The 14129-nt window shown below is 38.5% G+C and overlaps 1 protein-coding gene across 1 annotated transcript in view; it reads right to left on the minus strand.

Annotated features, from left to right (window-relative positions):
* dyrk4 (dual-specificity tyrosine-(Y)-phosphorylation regulated kinase 4) overlaps nt 1-14129 on the minus strand; it is a 76503-nt gene that overhangs the window by 17914 nt on the left and 44460 nt on the right. Inside the window, exons 7-10 of the mRNA XM_059654631.1 lie at nt 9127-9265; nt 6702-6783; nt 5343-5515; nt 5192-5252 (exon numbers count right to left, since the gene is read on the minus strand). Of these exons, the coding sequence (XP_059510614.1) occupies nt 5192-5252; nt 5343-5515; nt 6702-6783; nt 9127-9265 (455 nt within the window). The remainder of the gene's footprint in view (nt 1-5191; nt 5253-5342; nt 5516-6701; nt 6784-9126; nt 9266-14129) is intronic.

Here is a 14129-nt window from a genome sequence, read left to right on the forward strand (position 1 = left end):
TTCCCCATCACCACCTCCAGGCCCAAAAAAAACCTTCCGTATTAAACAGATGTTCACCTGCATATTTGCTAATGTGGTCTATTGTATCCACTGTTACTGATTTGGCGTCCTCTATATCAGGGAGACCCAAGTGGAGGCTTGGAGACTGCTTTGTGGAGCACCTGCGGTCGGTTCATGACAAACGACAACACCTCCCAGTTGTGAACCAATTCAACTCCCCCTCCCACTCCCTGGACAACATGTCCATCCTGGGCCTCCTCCAGTGTCAGAAGAATGCCACCCAGAAACTGGAGGTACAGCACCTCATATTCTTCCTTGGAAGCCTCCAACCCAATGGTCTCAATGTAGACTTTACTAGCTTCAAAATCTCTCATCCCAAGACCAGCCGTCCCTCTCATCCCCACCTCCTTGACCTGTCTGTCTTCTCTACCACCTATCCGCTCCACTATCCGCCTGCTATCACCACCCCCACCTCTCTCTATTTATTTCAGAACCCCCTTTCCCTTCCCCATTTCTGAAGAAAAGTCCAGACCCAAAACATCAGCTTTCCTGCTCCTCTGATGCTGCCTGGCCTGCTGTGTTCATCCAGCTCCACGCCTTGTTATATCAGCAGAGAAACTAGTTTTGTGATCTGTTTCTATGATCACTTTCAGACCAAGGATATATTCTGAATATCTTTTGCATGCCCATATAACTAAAAGAGCCTCCTTCTCAACCATAGCTGATCATGTCGCTGTGTCTGATAATGATTGTGATGCTCAATAGGCTAGATTGCAGCACCCATCCAGTTGCTTCTGGAGCAGTACTATTCTTAAACCTGTAGCTGAGCATCAGCTGCTATGATAGATGGAAAGGATAGATTTTAGCATGTTAAGACATCCATGGACATTAAGAACCTCCTTGATCGTTTTAAATGCATTATCTTCATATGGATTCCAATTCCATCCTTGTATTTTCTTGAGGAGTTGTCTCAAGGGTTCTGTAGTAGATTCCAGTGAGTCAAAAGTCAAAACTGGATTGCCCATTCCTAAGATCCTCTAGTGATCCTTCACTGATTTTGGAATGGGGACGTGTAAAACATCTTTAGTCTTCAAAGTATCCACCATTATAATTTGTTGACAATGTGTCCCACGAACTGAAGAGTCCTTGGAGATTCACATTTTTCATTAAGGATAAGCCCTGATGCTTGTAAGTGCTGAAAGACTGCATAAACTCTCTGACTCTGCTCCTTAACTGCTTTGCTGTTTTATCCATGTAACAAATAACTGCATGAAGACCCTGTAGTACAGTGGATTCAATCTGTTGAGCAAACCTGAGGCCAAGACTGTCCAAAATTTTTTGGAACAGCATCTCCCAAATGGAGTTATCAATGTATTAAATAATCTTGTTTGCTCGTCCAATGGCACCTGCCAAGATCCATCATTTGCTTTGAGTTTTGTGAAACTCTATTTTTGGATTGTTTAACAAAATTCTTGTCAACTGTAGAAACAGTGTGGACTTCGCTTGCCACCTCAATTTTGAGCTGTGTAAGGTCGTCAGAAATTCAAACAGTACCATAAGGCTTGGGAACAGTAACCATGATGGTCACTACAATACTGTTTTCCTGACTGGGGAATTGATGTCTGTTCTTGTAATTATTTTAAGTTGCTTCTCAGTGTGCTTCCTTAAAGAACGGAGAATCTTTCCAGATGTATTGAAACACAAGGGTCAACGTCTTTCTTCATATTATGTTACATTCAGTATTCAGCTTTCTTAACCCATAATTCAGTGAACCCTTCTAACAACACAATGGGTCCTTGAAGGTGTGGAATTTAAAAAATTCTGACACAGAGAGTGTAAGAACCCTGTACAGGGGCTTCCAGCATAATTTAACTCCCAGGAAGATCTGAGACAACATTGTCAGAGAAGATAACAAAATGTGAGGCTGGATGAACACAGCAGGCCAAGCAGCATCTCAGGAGCACAATCTCATCGTCAGAGAAGAGAAAGGTTTGTTTCAAGATTGAACCACAGTTTTGCTGAAAGAGTCTAGGCAGTTTGCAAAATAATTGCAGCTGCTGAAATCTGACTTCAAGATTTTTTCAATCCCTTCAACTTTGGCAAGCAAGAAATGGGCTGCCGATGATAATGGACTGAACAGATTTAAAATTATTTATCAAGATCTACCTTTATTTTTTGTATCACTATTTTTCCCAGTAAGTGTGTCACACTTTTACTACATAGTGTTGTGAAGTTGGGTAGAATATTTGTGGATTGGAATGTGGGAAGTTAGAGTTTGGTGGAATGCTTTAGAAGATTGTGCTTTTTCTATGCTTACAGATTTAAACAAAATGTCTGTGAGCAGCTTGAAAGTTTGAAAGTACATAGAGAGCACCTGAATTGAAACATTTGTATCAAAAGGCCGTACAGTTAGCAGGCCAAGCAGCAGTTTTGTCTTGTCACCAAGACAAGTTTTGAATTTAGCCAATAAATTTGAACCAAGCACTCAGATACCAAAAACCAATTAAATGTAAATCTGAGATAACAAAGTGTGGAGCAGGATGAACACAGCATGCCAAGCAGCATCTTAGGAGCATAAAAGCTGACGTTTCGGGCCCAGACCCTTCATCAGAAAAACTGTAAATGTAAATCTGATGGTTTTGACAACACAGGACTGATCCTATTCTAAGAAACTGATGTGTCATCAAGAGTGTAAAGGAAGAGGGTAGTTAGACAAAGACAGGAAAGGGAACTGCCTTCTGCCAGAGTTAACTGCTCTCAGCTCTCGAGAGAATCACTGGCTCTCACAGTCTACTCTAAGTTTTAGAGAAAGCACCACCTAAATCAAAGGTACCTACAGCACAACTAGTTCATATTCCTGATAGAAGAATTGATAGAGAAGGCATAGAGCATTCTGGAAGACACGTAACCTGGCTGTAATTTTGAGAGACTGAATTCTAATTTTCATTTGTGTTTTATATTAGTGGAACACAAATTATTGAATTTATTGGAACAGCATACCATTAGAATCTTGTTTTATTCGGAAATATTTAGCAATTAGAAGGAGTTTATTCAGTTTGTTAATAGATTAGTTGATTTGTTCGCTGTTAAAGTTTGATAAATAAATTGTTACTTGTTGATTTTAAAGTGAGTGTCCAGGATTTTTTTTAGTTAACTACTAGGTTGCTGAAAGGCAGGTTACACCACTTTTCACACTCCTTTTATAGATAATACAATACTGACTTCTGCAATATTTCTGCAATAAGCTACCCTTTGATCTTGTATATATTCAAAATTGGAATACTCAAAAATGTAATGAAATAAATTAAAATGCTGAAATTTTCCACTTTCTGACTGGCATTCAATGATTGTGTCATATTACAAATGACTGCCATCAATACTTTGATCAGTTTAAAATCTATTTGCATGGGTTAGCAAGTTCCAGGGATAATTGGAAAGTGGAAAGCTTCAAAAGAAGGTCTAGATCCAAAATGTCAGCTTTCCTGCTCCTCTGATGCTGCGTGGCCTGCTGTGTCCATCCAGCGCTACACCGTGTTATCTCAGATTCTCCAGCATCGGCAGTTCCCACTATCTCTGAATTAAGTCAAATCTGACTCTTTTTCAGAAGAGTCAATGGACTGAATGTTAACTCTGTGTCTCTTTCCACAGATGTTGCCAGACCTGCTATGCCTTTCCTGCACTTTCTATTTTTATTGTTGACTGGTTCAGTATGTAATGATTTAAAAATTCTGCCAATTTCAAACAAATTGTAGTATTCGATGTGCCTCATTTAGTTGGTTGAAGCTATCTAAACCTTACAACTATCTCCAGAACACAGTAAACAGCACAAATAGATGACTTTAAGCTCCTCAAAGTATTGACGACAATCATTTGTAATGACACAATCTTCAATGCCTGTCAGAAAATGGAAATTTTCAGCATTTTGGGCAATTTCATTGCATTTGTTGTACCGTCCACAACATAGTGCACAAATACATTGCTCATTTGCAGTTGCCGTCCCCACCCCTTTTAGTGGTTGCATTAGATGTTAACAATTACACTGTATGAGATCTATGTGCAAACTGTAAAAATTTATTATTAAGTTAAACGATCTTTTCAAAGAATTTGGAAGTTCATGAATTAATTCGGGTATAAGATGCATGCACAGATGATATATGTTCAAATTCAGAAGAACAATGTTTGCTTTATCAAGTTTTTAATATGAAATGCTAAGCATTGAGGATTTAATAATAAAGCTAACTACATTCAAAGAAATTGCAAGGCACTTATTGATTGTTGTGTCTCCTCAAAATAGTTTGCGTACCTGATACATTGTAAATGTCACCTTTATAACTGACCTCAGTGACGCTGAAATTGCTATCTTTAAAAGATATGTGGTGAGTGCTACAGATTGGAGTTAAAAATTCCCAATGATCATATTTGTGTACTTCTATTAATTTCATTTAACATACAGCCTACTTACTTATCTTCTTCACCTCCCACCATTTGGCAACCTATAGTTCACCGTTAACAGTATCACCAATCCCTTCCTAACTTTTGTTTCAAATCAAATGGATACTGCTCCTTTTATTTGTGGGCTATCATATATTTAGAAAAGATGTGGAAAAAGCAAATGGTTGTGGGGTAATTTAATCAGAAAATGGCCATCGTAAAAAAATCGTTAGCGTGGCCTTTTTTACGATGGCCATTTTCTGATTAAATTACCCCACAACCATTTGCTTTTTCCACATCTTTTCTAAATATATGATAGCCCACAAATACAACTGTTGATTCCTATCTGTAGCCATGTTTGTGATATCCTTATTAGATCTGCTTTCTCACTTCCAATTATGATCATCCACTATCTTGTTCTGTTACTAAGTCTTGTACATTGGTTAGCTAGCAATTTAATGTGCCCTTTTTATCATGCTTGATTTTTTAAACAAATATATTGTTATTGCAGTATAATCTTTCCTGTTCCTTAAGTAATTGTGTTACTTTTATTTTGTTATTTTTGCACTCTTAACAACTGTTATCAACATTTATTTTCTTTTTCTTCTCTATTGGCTACTATTGTTTCCACACTTAAATGTCAATAAGTTGTGAAAACTAAATTATTTAAGTAATTTTAAAATATTGTGAACTATTCTCCACCATTATTGAGCTTGAATTTAACAATAAAACTCTTCCTCAATTCAATTCCAACTCTTACCAAAAAATAGACATTTTCTTTGTGAGGTTTGAATGATTTCTGCTGGTGGAACCCCAAATACCTTAAGAAATCAAAATACAAATCCAGTAAGGAGATAATCCAAAAATAAATGTACAATTAAAAAAAGGTGGAAACCTGATTTTTTTCATACCTCCATGATGCAAGCCAATTGCTCCACTTCGTTTTCCCCAGGAAAGAGTGGGTAACCTGTGTAGAGCTCAGCTAAAATGCAGCCAAAGCTCCACATGTCAATTGGTAATCCATATTGGTGGCCAAGAATTACTTCGGGTGAGCGGTAGAATCTGCTCTGGATGTATGTATAAACTGTCGTACAAACATAATAACCTTTTAATAATACAATAAAAGAGTAACAAATAAGGTATACACCTGTAGGTTCAACCTATCACACCTCTTTGCAGATTGCTGCAAACGTGAGTCAGATTTTGTAATAACAACAGTGTGTTATGCCAAATCTTACCAAGGACACTGAATTCTGAGCATTGAGGGTGACATGGAAATTGGTAGAACAAAGGATGGGACAATGGAGAGGCACAACCCAGATAGGATCTTACCACCCAGCACTGTTTGTGGGGCATCCTGTGCAGAATTCTTGGGTAGAATGATGTTGTCATCATTCTGCTTTCCTTGACTGGGTCTAAGGGCCCATTCAGTTTATGGTGGTAAAGGAATAACCATGAGCAAGAGTTAACAAGGAGAGGCTGTTGTCTTAAATAGGTGTTTCTAATAGCTACCTTGACATAAACTGCAATTTACATTCGTTAGTTAGATATTGGGATGAATCTAAACATGTTGATTTGGCTAAAAGTGTCAGTTTCCCCAGCAGATCCATGTTGAAATCGCTCTCACCAGCAGAACATTATAGGAGGTGGATTCAGTACTCATTGTTTTGGTGAGGATGGTGGGTGGGCCACTTAGGCTAGGTGCCCCTATCAGATGGGTTGCCCTCTAGGATTGGTGTGTACTGCCGAAGCAGGCTTTCAATTATGGGGGCACATCAGTTGATAGCAGAAAAGTAATCAAAATAAAAGCCCCAAAGCCAGTAAGGCAGTTAAGACGGTGGAGAAACTCTGCAGGACTAGTGATGATTACCATTTATCCCTGCAACTTCTGTATTGGTACAAGCAGCACTCAGTTCTAACAGCTTCCATTGAAATGACAGTCTTCATATTTGTCAGAGAATCAGCCAGACAATGGGAAGATAATGACATCATAGCAAAATGGCCCCAAAATGGGGCCTCATTTTCTTTGGTTACCTGCTTTGCTCTGTGCAAAAGTCAATAACCTCTTCCCAACCAATCTTGGTAATGACTCTACCTCAGGTGTAAATGCACCAGGAGCTACCCTGAAATGATTTCTCTCTATTTTTCTTGACCCTCTGTGCTGATTCGCCAATCATATCATTACATGGCAGGGAAAATTCTTTGTTTTCTTTGGAAAGTGGAGCACAACAGAAAATGTATGGAGTGAAGATTATTTCATTTGCACAAACCTTTTTGATTCTCAAAGCAGCTTGATCCAAAATCAATCACTTTGATTAATCCTCGGCCTTTGGGGCAAAGTAATATGTTCTCCTGGCAACAAAGAATAAACAAATTATTGCATTGCGTAATGTGTTTTCATAGTAAAGGATAATATACATTTGATTAGTTAGAAGGCCCCAATGTAGTTGACAAGTAATCACAAACAACTGGTTACTGTATGAGAGTAGTATGTATTCTTTATACATGTTTCTTCTGTTGTCAAAATTGTTTTTTGTCAAATAGTCAAAATGTTCTATACTGCCTATATGTGACAGGCTGAATGGATGGGAAGATGGGGTTGTAATAACCATGAGAACTGAGCTGAGGATAACTCCTGCTGAATGGAGGGGAAAGGTGAATATATGGAACAAAGACGGATGTCCACCCACATATTGTCGTTGGAACATGGAATTCACAAGGGCTGCACATCTTCCCAAATTTTTTGTGACATCATAGACAGCATGTGACATTTTGTGATATGTACACTTTGTCTAGGCACTTGGTATAAGAAAATGCTGGTTAGCAATAACTAGGCAGAATTAGCTATCAAGCTACCCCCAATTCTACTGAAGGCTTAATATCACATTTACCCATTCTGCTGCCTCCTTTGATATACTTTTCATTGCTGTCTTCACAGAGGACAGCTTGGTGTGTTAAACAGAGTGTTTCCTCAAGGAGCAGTTCCATTCTCTACTGCGAAGTGCAGAATCATTATTCATTTGGGAATATTTCCAGGCTTCTGGCTAGAGTAATCCTTTTAAAGCTGTAATAACACTGGAAATTCTACCTGTATTAAGTGATCTCCCAGCCTAAGATTCAGTTCTGATTTAGAATGTGACAGGATCTGTACCTAGCACCAAATCTGGGGAATCCGGTGGAGTCAGTTATAAAATGCTTGTGCAAAACTTCTGCTACCACTTGAACAGTACTGCAGAATATCAGCTGTCAGATAATTTTATCTCATTGCCACTAGATGGCAGCCCAGCACAGATGTATTTTATTTCTATGAATGGAAGTCTGCACACACTGTGTTATCTGTGATAAAGCCATTGTTCACATTGTTCACGTTTTGAAAAGCAATACAGAGCAAATTACGCTGCATTTTGTTCCAGATCCAAATATTATTGAATAACTATCTTTGCAGCATTCCATTTATATAGTTAAAAACAATTTACAGAAACGTTTTGCAAATAATCACAAATTGAATCAACACAAGACAATGTTTCCAAATGTAACAGTAGAGACATCAACAAAGTGCGACATAGAACTGTTCTGTGCTCTTTTGGGCCCTCTTATGGCTAAATGGCAATGTCCCAACCCCGGGACCAGGATGTGCAGATTCAAGTCCCACCCACTACAGAGGTATGTAAGAATATCTCTAAGCAGGCCAAATAGAAAAATAGGTTAACAAAAAAAAAGTCTGTGAGCTCATTAATGTTGCAAGTCTATAATGGTATCAGTATATTACAAAGTTGCAAAGAATTTATAGATCAGAAACAGGGCATTTTATTGAACAGGTCAATGCTGGTATTTATACCCCAAACAGGCCTTCTCCCATCCTCTCTTTATTCAATCCCATCAATGTTATCCTTTTATTCATTTTTCCTTCATCAGCTTATACAGCTTCCCCTCAACTGCATCTATGCTCTTCACTCCAACCATTCATTGTGGTGGCGACTTCACAATCTATCCATCTTCTGGGAAAGAAATCTCCCATGAATTGCCTATTGCATTTCTTAGTGATTATCACAATTAACCTAGTTCTGATCTTGCTCACATGTGGAAATTTATTTTTACCTACTCAATTAACGTCTTACATAATTTGGTTTTTTAAAGGAAAAAATCAGATCACCACCCCAGTATTCTCTTTAAAGAAATGATTTCCAGACAGTTTAAACTTTTCTGATACATATAAACTCTCACTTCAAGTATCATTATAGTAGATCATTTTTATCCTTTCTGAGTGGCACTACATGGAACACCACTTCCCATCATTTAGTAATTTGAGTATCTACCCTTTAGTCAGCTACTTGACCCCTAATTGCATGTTCTGAATTAACCATGATGCTACTGATTGTTGTCCAACACACTCAGACCATCTAAGTGAGAAACATGCATTAGTTTTGCTATCTGAAACCTCCAGGTTACTTTGGTTTAATATTTTGATTGATTTCTGTTCTCCTGGGAAATTATCTATTGTTCTGAAAATTGACAGGTAGTAAACAAACTATGGCATCACATGTCAGATGTGTATTTAAACATGAAATTCGGGGCCGTGATTAGTTTTTATGGGAATGCACAAGCACAACACAAATGGTTTACACTGTACTGCCCAGCGCAGTAGAATTGGTGATATTAAGTACACATAAAGCTGCAACATATTTTTTTACTTACAGGTTTCAGGTCACAGTGAATTATTTTTTCTTTAAAGAGCATTTGTAAACTCTTTAGTAAAGTGTGTGCAAATCGGCAAATAAGAGATATAGTAAAACCCTGGAAGTTGTTCCTCTGGATAAGTTCGTACAGATTCATTCTGTGGAAAAAGTAGATTCAATTATCATCTCACATCCTTCATGTATTTAAGGGTGATTTTATTTGATTTTATGCATGTTCACAACTGGGAAGTCCTCATAGTCAGAGCACACATGATTGTTTGATTTATTTATTGTCATTGGGAAATTGTGCACATGCTGCCCATGCTTTTCAATTGCTACCATTGAAAACTATCATTGGTCATCCTCATGCAATGTCCTGGCAGGTCAGTACCGACAGCAGAACACATTAAATTTATCCTAGCAGAAGATGTTGAATATTCAATCAATTCTTAACCAAAAAGTAACTAACAAAGAAAAGAGGTGACAGCATAATTCAGTTTTTGCACGTATATCTTCGGCTGCAGCACTACAGGCCATATCCAGAATAAGTGACTTTGGTGGGGAGTCTCACCCACTGGCATAACATGTACTGAGATCTCTCATGATACAAGGTTTGTGGTTGATGTTTACTATTCCTAACAAATATGCGTAAAATTGAGTTTTAAGCATACTTTTTAGATGGCATAAATGAATTAAAATGTCTACCATGACAGTTGTCATATTAATCTTGAAGTTTTTAGCCAAGCTCTTTGAACCCAACAAGTTCACAACGAGTACACTGGTAGTCTCTCAACGTATTAATAGTCTATTCTATTAATCTGCTGGAGTACAAATGATAATAGTTTATGACATCAGCTTCCTGAGCAGAGGTCCATCCGACTGGATCAATTAACACCATTTGTGAAATACGCACAAGATCACAAGAATTAGGAACAGAAGTAGGCCATTCAAATCTTTTGAGCATGCTCTCTCATTCAATAAGATCATCACTGATCTGATTTTGACCTGAGCACTGCTTTCCTGTCCACACCCACTCCTTGACTCTGTCGATCAAAAATATATCTAACTCAACCTCGAATATCATCAATGACCTAGCCTCAATTGCTCTTTGTGTAAGAGAACTCCACAGGCTAATGAGCCTCTGAGAGGGAAAAATTCTCTTTCCCTCACTCAACCTTAAATGGGAGGGTCCTAAATATAAAGCTGTGTCCCCTCCTTCTGGCCTCCCATTTAAGAGATAATATCATTGCAGCCTGTCACATCCCCAGTCGATGTTGTACATTCCAATAACATCATGACTCATTCTTCTAAATGCCTATAGGTATAGGCCCAATCTACTCAACCTTTCTTTATAAAATAAGCCCTTCATCTGAGGAATCAATTGTGTGAATCTTGTCTGAACGACCAATTATATCCTTTCTCAAGGTCACTAAAACTATGCAGAATACTCCAGATTAAGCCTAACTGAGGCCTTATACAGCTTTGGCAATATTTCTCTACTTATATACTCAATACCCCTCACAAAAATGCCAACATTTCATTTACTCATGCTGCACCCGCACACTAATTTTTAGAACTGCACACACCAGGATGCCCAAAACTCTTTGCACTGTAGACATTTGCAGTCTCCCTCCATTCCAATACTGTTTTTCTATTCTTCCTGTCAAAGTGGACAAGTTCATATTTTAGATAACAAAGTGTAGAGCTGGATGAACACAGCAGGCCAAGCAGCAACTTAGGAGCAGAAAATCTGACCTTTCGGGCCTAGACCCTTGATATTTTTCCCTCATTATACTCCAACTACCAAATTTTTGCCCACTTAGCTCATCTTTTCTTAATCACTCTGTAGGCTCTTCATGTCCTCTTGGCAACTTACTTTCCTGTCTGCATGTCATGAGCAAATGTAGTAACCATACATTTGATCCGTCCATCTAAATCATTGTTATAAATTGCAAATAATTTGGGCCCCAGATATGATCCCTGTGGCACTCCACTAATTAATGCTTGCCAGCATGAAAATGATCCAGTTATCTCTATTTTGTACTTCCAGTTAGTTAACCAATCCTTTCTCTGTTGTGCACTCCTAAGAACATAGAACATTACAGCACAGTACAGGCCCTTCGGCCCTCGATGTTGTGCCGACCTGTCATACTGATCTCAATCCCATCTAACCTACACTATTCCATGTACTTCCATATGCTTATCCAATGACGACTTAAATGTACCTAAAGTTGGCGAATCTACTACCGTTGCAGGCAAAGCGTTCCATTCCCTTACTATTCTCTGAGTAAAGAAACTTCCTCTGACATCTGTCCTATATCTTTCACCACACAATTTAAAGCTATGCCCCCGTGTGCTCGCCGTCACCATCCTAGGAAAAAGGCTCTCCCTATCCACCCTATCTAACCCTCTGATTATTTTATATGTTTCTATTAAGTCACCTCTCAACCTTCTTCTCTCTAACGAAAACAGCCTCAAGTCCCTCAGCCTTTCCTCGTAAGACCTTCCCTCCATACCAGGCAACATCCTAGTAAATCTCCTCTGCACCCTTTCCAAAGCTTCCACATCCTTCTTATAATGCGGTGACCAGAACTGTACACAATACTTCCAGTGCGGCCGCGCCAGAGTTTTGTACAGCTTCACCATAACCTCTTGTTTCCGGAACTCGATCCCTCTATTAATAAAAGCTAAAACACTGTATGCCTTCTTAACAGCCCTGTCAACCTGGGTGGCAACTTTCAAGGATCTGTGTACCTGGACACCGAGATCTCTCTGCTCATCAACACTACTAAGAATCTTACCATTAGCCCTGTACTTTGCCTTCTGGTTACTCCTACCAAAGTGCATCACCTCACACTTGTCTGCATTAAACTCCATTTGCCACCTCTCAGCCCAGCTCTGCAGCTTATCTATGTCTCTCTGCAACCTACAGCATCCTTTGTCACTATCCACAACTCCACCGACCTTAGTGTCGTCTGCAAATTTACTAACCCATCCTTCTATGCCCTCATCCAGGTCATTTATAAAAATGACAAACAGCAGTGGACCCAACACCGACCCTTGCAGTACACCACTAGTAACTGGTCTCCAGGATGAACATTTCCCATCAACTACCACCCTCTGTCTTCTTTCAGCAAGCCAATTTCTGATCCAAACTGCTATATCTCCCACAATTCCATTCCTCCGCATTTTGTACAGTAGCCTATTGTGGGGAACCTTATGGAACGCCTTGCTGAAATCCATATACACCACATCAACCGGTTTACTCTCGTCTACCTGTTTGGTCACATCTTTAATATGAGCTGTTATTTTATGTAGGAACTTTTTGTGTGATATGTGAAACATTTTTTTGATCCAGTCCTACTCAGTTCCCCATATTTATTTCTTTTCCTGATACAATGGTGACTGTATTCTGACATCTTCTGTCTTGCCAATTAATGGAAAATTTCATCAACTTTTCTTCTAAATTAAATCTTCTTTCATCTTCAAATAGACTGACTCTGCTCTTCCTTTTTTGACTGTCGCTGTTCCAGACCATAGACAATGATGTTGGCATTGGATAAGACATTCTAAACCATTCTTTACAAATCTAATTTTGTTTTGTGATTATCATTTAACTGAGATCTACAGTTTAAATTCAAAAGTTGCCTGCCTTTGTAAGGGTTTTAACAAGATTTCTAATGTAAGTACAACTGGGCTTAGTTAACAAAAGAAAAAAACAGAAAATGGTTTATCTGTAACTGGATCCTTTGAATCAGGAATATATTTAACTACCCAAATTAGCGTAACTTAGTACTTGAAGATAATATTTGAAAAAGTGCTGGGATGGAAGAGAAAGAGATACCATCTCTTTGTTTTTGTTTTTTATTTAACTTCTTCTGCCTCCTGGAATTGGTTCGTACACTGCTACAAGAGAAGTTAGTTATTTGATGAGTACGTAGTAAGTAATAACATTTATTCTCTTCCTAAGATACGAAATAATTTAGCAACTTATGGCAAGATTATCAAAATATATAAAAGTAATGTTATGATCCCAGCTGATTGTAATATTGGACAAGTCTCAGCTGACCTGGCTTGGTAGCTCAAATGTTTAACATTTGCAGTTGGTTACTGTGGTGGCTAGTCACTGAAACATAATAAGATTATTTCACAAGATTAGAAAAAGCTATACATGTATATAGCTTATACACAAACAGTAAAATAAAGTTTCAACCTGTTCCCAAACACAATCCTTTTACAAATATTCAATTCTAGAGGAATTTAATTCCCATCTCAAATCTAGGTTTTTATTCAACTAACTCCTGCTAGCTTTGTTTCCTTAAACTGTGAAAATAGTTTACAATTCTCTTCGAAGTTGGCTGGCATGAACGTTTCACAATAGCGATGATCTAATTTTTTCAGTTCTAACAAGTTGGCTGGGAAACCCCATAAACTCAAGAACTTCAACTAGAATGACTGATGGTTCTGAACTAAAACTTTGATTCTCCTGCTAGGACAAACAGCTCTCTCTTCTGAATTGAATTCTTCAATTTACTGAATTGAGGCCATGAACCTTATTTTGTGAAGTGAAAAATCTAACTGGTGTTGAGCAAATCAACAAGTGAGATGGCGGGCTGAAGACTGGTGTAGGGAAAATGGATTCCAGTTCACGGGACATTGGCACCAGAGATGAGGAAAGTGGGAAATGTACTGATGGGATGGTCTCCACCTGTGCTAACAGCAGTATTCTTGCAAGCTTCATAACTAGGGAGGTAGAGATAACTTTAAAGTAAAATGTAGTGGAAAGCAATCAAAGTTGGTTAGATGTGATTAGACTGGCCGTTGATCAGACCAGAGGCCTGGCCTGCTGTGTTCCTCTAGCTCCACACCGTGTTATCTCAGACTCCAGCATCAGCAGTTCTTACTATGCCTGAATTTAAAGAAAGCTAACTTTAATGGTATGAGGCATGCAATGGCCGGGACAAGCTTACCAAGGATACTTAAAGGGTTGAAGGTAGCTAGGCAACGGCAGACATTTAAAGA

This window comes from Stegostoma tigrinum, chromosome 25 (genome assembly GCF_030684315.1).
Source record: "Stegostoma tigrinum isolate sSteTig4 chromosome 25, sSteTig4.hap1, whole genome shotgun sequence".
In the NCBI taxonomy this organism is placed as follows: domain Eukaryota; kingdom Metazoa; phylum Chordata; class Chondrichthyes; order Orectolobiformes; family Stegostomatidae; genus Stegostoma; species Stegostoma tigrinum.